General features: G+C 44.9%; 1 protein-coding gene across 1 annotated transcript in view; it reads right to left on the reverse strand.

The window, feature by feature from the left end:
• Positions 1-1,659: 1,659 nt before the first annotated feature.
• Positions 1,660-6,128, reverse strand: part of Atp6v1e1 (ATPase H+ transporting V1 subunit E1) — a 19,709-nt gene continuing 15,240 nt past the window's right edge. Inside the window, exons 8-9 of the mRNA XM_008847906.3 lie at positions 4,139-4,226; positions 1,660-2,186 (exon numbers count right to left, since the gene is read on the reverse strand). Coding sequence (XP_008846128.1) covers positions 2,124-2,186; positions 4,139-4,226 — 151 coding nt within the window. The 3' untranslated portion in view covers positions 1,660-2,123. The remainder of the gene's footprint in view (positions 2,187-4,138; positions 4,227-6,128) is intronic.

The raw sequence follows: 6,128 nt of genomic DNA on the forward strand, positions 1-6,128 counted from the left end.
TGAAACAGAAACAGCTTGGGTCTTTAACAGTGGGGTGAGAATGGGGTGGCAAATGGTTTGAGTGGCTTCATTTGCTGTAAGACAAACAGTCAAAACCCCAGCTCTGATAGATAGGCATTCAACTCATATAAAAACAAAGGAAAGACGGCGGGGATGGGGGCGCACACTCGTGTGTGTGTGTGTGTGTGTGTGTGTGTGTAAGGATTTATACTAATACAAAGCACCCTCCCCCTAAAAACTTGTCTTTTTTCACTTTGTTCAAACAAAACAATTTCTTCAATGATGATGCACAGCTGGAAAATAGGTCAGCAGTCATGAGCACATGATGCTTTTCCAGAGGACCCGAGCTAAGTTCTCATAACCACTTATAAGTCCAGCTCCAGGAGGATCCAACCCTCTGGCCTCTGCTGGCAGCTAGACTCACATGCTCAGACACAAACACATAATTAGTATTTAAAAATTTGCTTCCTGGGGGCTGGAGAGTTGGCTCAGCAGTTAAGAGCACTAGTTGTTCTTACAGAAGACCCAGGTTTGAATCCCAGCCACCCACATGGCAGCTAACAACTGCCCATAACTCCAGTTCCAGGGGATCCGACAGCCTCTTCTGACCTCCACAGGCATTGCACGACATGGGTGCACTTGCCTACATGCAAGGCAATACACACATACACATAAAATAAAAATAAAATATTTTTTAAATTTTAATATTTTATAAAATATTTTATGTATATGCATATATTGCCTGCATGTAGGTAAGTGCTTCCCTGTCATGCAATGATCCCCTGGAACGGGAGTTACAGACAGTTGTTAGCTGTCATGTGGGCGCTGGGATTTGAACCCGGGTCTTCTGCAACAACAGTCAGTGTTCTTAACCGCTGAGCCTTCTCAGCCCTTAAAAATTTTTAATTTTGCTTCCTTGGCGTTGGAGAGATGGCTCAGTGGTTAAAAGCAATGGCTGCTCTTGCAAAGGACCTGTGTTCAGTTCCCAGCACCCACATGGTTGGCTAACAATCAACCTAACTCCAATTCCAGGGGATCTGACACTCCCTTCTGACCTCTGTGGGCATTGCATGACACAGGTGCACTTATATACATGCAAGCAATACACTAATACATATAAAAATGTAAAATTTTAAAAAACTATTTAAAAAATTTGCTTCCTTGCTGTATATAATTTTTAAAAATCGCTTTAAAAAAAGCAAGATGCACAGCCCATAAGCTGGGGGTGTGGCTCAGTGGTACAGCCTTGTGCTTAGCATGTGAGGCTCTGGGACCCATCCCTAACATATATATGTGCACACATAAAGCTGTCCAACCCTCTGAGACAAGTACACTGAGCTCCTGTGTGTGGTATGCATGAGGTTATAAGGGCTGGAAAGAACAGGCTGGAAGAAGGTCTAGTAAAACAAGGAAACCCCAGAGGTCTTGAAGCTGAGAATTATCAAATACTGCAGAGACTTGAAAATATTTCTCTAGATTCCTTGGTAAGAACCTTCTTTTGTTCTTCTATTGCCTGGGCTGGCCCTCAGTTCCAGGGCTAAGCAGCCCTTCTACCACAGCTTGAGTCCCTGGGGCTATAGACATGTGCCCCTGCACTCAGCAGACCTTTACTCCCAGAACACAAACTCAGGTGTTTTACAAAAGAACTTAAAAACCAAATCCACATAAACCCTGTTTTAATAAATAAAGAATATTCATGGCTTAGATTTTAAATCACATTTACAGATAAGGAAATGTCTAGACTCACATAGTAACAGCAAAGCTAGAGTTTCTGGAGGAATGCAAGCCCTTCCACATGCACCTTACACTCAAAGAGCACGGACGGCATGCACATTACTCTAGACACCCGGAGCAGGGAAAACAGGTACTCAGTGAAGGCCAGGCAGCCCCATCTGACCCCTCCCTCACCTTCCTGCTGCAGAACTGGTGCAGAGCTGCAGGGTGTCAGATAAGCTGGGGCTGGCTCCTCACCACACCAGGTGGCCCTTCTACTGTGAATAATAGGCCAGGGCATTAGCTACAAAGAGTGCCAATTGATTACCACAGAACAGAACAGAAAAGGAAGCTGCAGACAGTCCTGCTTCTTCACAAGTACAGCAGTAGATGAACTGCACCTCCAAAGGCTAGTCCAAAAACTTCCTATTGGCATTTGCACCAAACAAGGCTCCCCGTACTTCCGGCATCATCTGAGGAGAAATAATAAGGACCTCAATTAGGAATTTGCCTGGAACCAGACTGCCTATAGACAGTCACTGAGTGTCTATAGGAAATCACAAAGCTAAGCATATCATGTCTGTCCTTATTTGCTGTGCTGTGTGCCAGAGAAACTTAGTAGGCTCGGCACAATGGCACACACTAAAAAGCCTGGTCTACATAGGGAGTTCCCAGGAAAGCTGGGGCCACAGGGAAACCTTGTCTCAAACAAACAAACAGAAACAAAAATCCACAAACTGTAACACAAAACCTCACCATATGGGTCACCTACATTCTTTCAGTTTTTAAGGCACTGACACCTGTTATGGCAGCCACACTACTCATGTTGGTTTTATGTACTGGAAGTGTGCTATGAGACCAAAGAACTCAAAGGGTTTTTTGTTTTGTTGTGTTTTTTGTGGTGCTAGAGATGAAACTCAGGGTTTAACTTGTAGCCCAGGCTGTCCTGAACCCCTAATCCTGGTCTAAAGTTGCATTTGTGTGTGTGTGTGTGTGTGTGTCCATCTGTCCCCACATACTGTAGAAGCTGGAAGGCAACTTCAGGTGGTGTTCCTCAGGAGCCACCCATCTTTTATGACATAGGAACTCTCACTTGTCTGGGGTTCACTGATTCAGTTAGGCTGTATGGCCAGTGAACCCCAGGAATTCCTGTCTCTGCTTCTCCAGAGCTGGGATTAAAAGCACGCCACCATAAAGGGCTTTTTACGTGAGTTCTAGATTTGAACTCAAGTCTTCCTGCTTATAAGGCTTTACTGACTAAGCTATCTCCCCAACCCAGGCCTGAAGTTTTCACTTTCATTGAACAACCTGTAGTTAATGGCTACCAGAGTAGGCCAATGTGACTCTAGAGTTACCAGCAAATGACACACAGAGCAGTGCTCTGACCCTAAGATAAATATTTGCATTTTGACCTACCACACTCTGGGGCTGGATGGTTCAGTGGTTCAGCGCACTGGCTGCTCTTGCAGAGGACCTGGGTTTGGTTCCCAGCACCATCAACATGGCAGCTAACACCCAACTCCAGTTCCAAGGGATCCAATGCCTTCTCCTGGCCTCAATGGGCACTACACGCATGGGTGCACTTAACATATATGCAGACAAACACTCATACACATAAAAATTAAAAACCAACAACAAAAAAAGACCAAAAACCAAAAACAACCCCCCCCCAAAAGAAACCCAAAAAACAGTATACTATACTTTTTTTTTATAACAAGTGGAATTTTCCAAGCTTTTTGTAGAGTCCAATGTGCGGATCTCTAAAAGCAGCAGCCTTAAACTAGTATTTACTTTAGCTATCATCATTCCTAGAGAGCAAACTTCAGCTGTCATCTGCATACTGTTAAGAGACATGCATTATGGGCTGGAGGGATGGCTTGACAGTTAAGAGCACTGACTGCTCTTGCAGAGGACTTCCAGAACCCACATGGCGGCTAACAACCGTCCATAACTCCAGTTCCAGGGGAATCCGAGGCCACCTTCTAAACTCCACGGGCACTGTATAACATGGGTGCACTTGCAAATGCAAGCAATATACTCATTCACATAAAGGTTAAAGAATAATAATTAAAAAAAAGAAAGATATGCATGAGAGCCTCAATAAACAAAAGCCTGGGTCCAACCACAGTCCCTCCTCACTGAAATGTTCTCATCTTACTGAGTGCTGCTTACATGCTTAATTCTCACTCTTTGGAAGGAAATGTCAAAAAAAAAAAAAAAACAACCATGGAATCAGCCTGGCATGGTGGTACACACCTTTAATCTCAGCACTCAGGCAGAGGCAGATCTCTGAGTTCGAAGCCAGCCAGGTCTACAACAGCAAATTTCAGACAAACTAGGGCTATACAGTGAAACCCTGTATCAAAAAATAAGTAAGTAAATAAATAAATTAGCCAACAGGTAACAAAAGGTCTCCTGCACTCACCTGCTGGGCTATGAGGTCCAGTCGGCTTTCCAGGGTGTTGGAAACCTTTATCTTGCGATCCCCATTATAGATTTCAACTCCACCAGCTCTACAGAAAACACAGGAAATTATAGGTTTGATGAAGCACTTACAAGTGGCATATTGCACCACTTCCTGAGCACAAGGCTGCCTAGGTGTGTGACACGCACAACATGCCAATAGGCTTGGCATTAATTCAGACACCTCAGCGAGAACTTCAGGGCTCACATCGACAATGCCAAGTGACTGCTGAGCAGTTTCATGTTGTTTCAGGACGCTCTTGAATTCTATAGCCAGCCCTCCCCAGCAAAGTGGGATCACTCATCTCAGCTTACGAATCAACAGGTAGCCTATTGGTGAGGTGGAGACTGCATGCTGTTGACAGCCAGAGAGGATGAAAGGCAACACATCCCTAACTGCCTGTCTACTGGCTGCCTCTAGCCACCCCCCACTTCCGTCACCCATTTCCTCAGTCTCTCGGCACTCAGAAGCATCAACAGGTCAACTGTATTACAAGAACCAGAGAATGAAAATCATCTACTGCAAGTTTTATCAGTTATGTACTGAAATAAACACACAATCAGATAAAGGCCAAGAACGATTTGGCTTTTTGAGACAGAGTTTAACTATGTAACCCAGGCTGGCCTGGAACTCACCATGCAATAATCCTCCTGCCTCTGCTGAGACTACGGGTGCGTGCCGTTATGCACAGCTTGGAAAGGTCTTGCACATTTCCTTGGAGAACTTAAGTGGACAACGGCCACGATTTGGCTTCTCTAAACAGCCTAGATTCTTCATGAGAGGGATGGTTTCTTGCGGAAATTCCAATGCCATATTTTTTGGTCAGTGTGAAGACAGTGAGGGAAGGAGGAATAAGCAAGAATGTTCTAGGCGGGTACTCCTTGAATGTCAGCTTAGGTTTTCTTCTTTCCTTTTTTTGTGTTTTATCTGCATGCATGCACGCATGTAAGTACACCCATGTTGAGAATACCTGCAGAGGCCAAATGAGGGTGTTGGAGCCCCTGGAACTGGATTTCAGATGGTTGTTGGCTACCACATGGGTGTTGGGAACCAAACCCAGGTCCTCTGCAAGAGAAGCTAGTGCTCTTAATGGCTGAGCCATCTCTCCAGCTCATTTCTTCTTGTTTTCCAAGACAGGGTCTCTCCCTATACAGGCCAAGGTGGCCTTAAACTCTATACTTGATCTTAGCCAAGAAACCATAAACTCTATCCTCATGCCTCAGCTTCCTGAGTGAGCCATCATGTCTAGTTTGGAAGCTTTTCATGGCTTCTACACACCTCCTTACTTGGTTTTTAGAGCTTTTTGATGTTGTTCAGGCTGGCTGTTAATGCACTGCAATCCTCCTGCTTCAGCCTCTCAAGTACTGCAATTACAGACAAGTGCCACCATGCCTAGCTTTCCCTATGTTCCTATTCATAAGTATTAAGTGCATGTGACTATGCAGTGGTGACCCAGACCTTGCTGGAGACACTACTTAATGTGGGAAAATATGTACTTTGTTGCTTTTTGGCACTGCAGATTAGAACTCAGGGCCTTGCACCTGCTGAGCACACCTTCTACCACTGAGCTACACCCTCAGCCTGTTCCATTACAATTCTTATCTCTGAAATTCCAAACACATCTGCTAGACAACAGAGGTTCCAGGCAGGATAAGCCTCTGTGCCTGGTGTCTTTGGCACTCCTACTCAGTCTCCACAGCTTACCAGGACTGCAGTGTGCCTAGACATTATCTCATTTAAACCTTGTAAGAATGCTGAGGTAGCTGTTATTCACCAGCTGGATATGGTGACTCACACCTGTAATCCCAGCCCACAGGAGGCTGAGGTTGGCAGACTGCTGAAAGGTCTGCTGAAAGACCAGACTGCTGAAAGACCAGCTTGCTCTACAGTGAAATCCTGTCTCCCTGCCCCACCCCACCCCACCCTAGAAAAAAAAAAAAAAAAAAAAAAA

This window comes from Nannospalax galili, unplaced genomic scaffold, assembly GCF_000622305.1.
Source record: "Nannospalax galili isolate Female #2095 unplaced genomic scaffold, S.galili_v1.0 scaffold1104, whole genome shotgun sequence".
In the NCBI taxonomy this organism is placed as follows: domain Eukaryota; kingdom Metazoa; phylum Chordata; class Mammalia; order Rodentia; family Spalacidae; genus Nannospalax; species Nannospalax galili.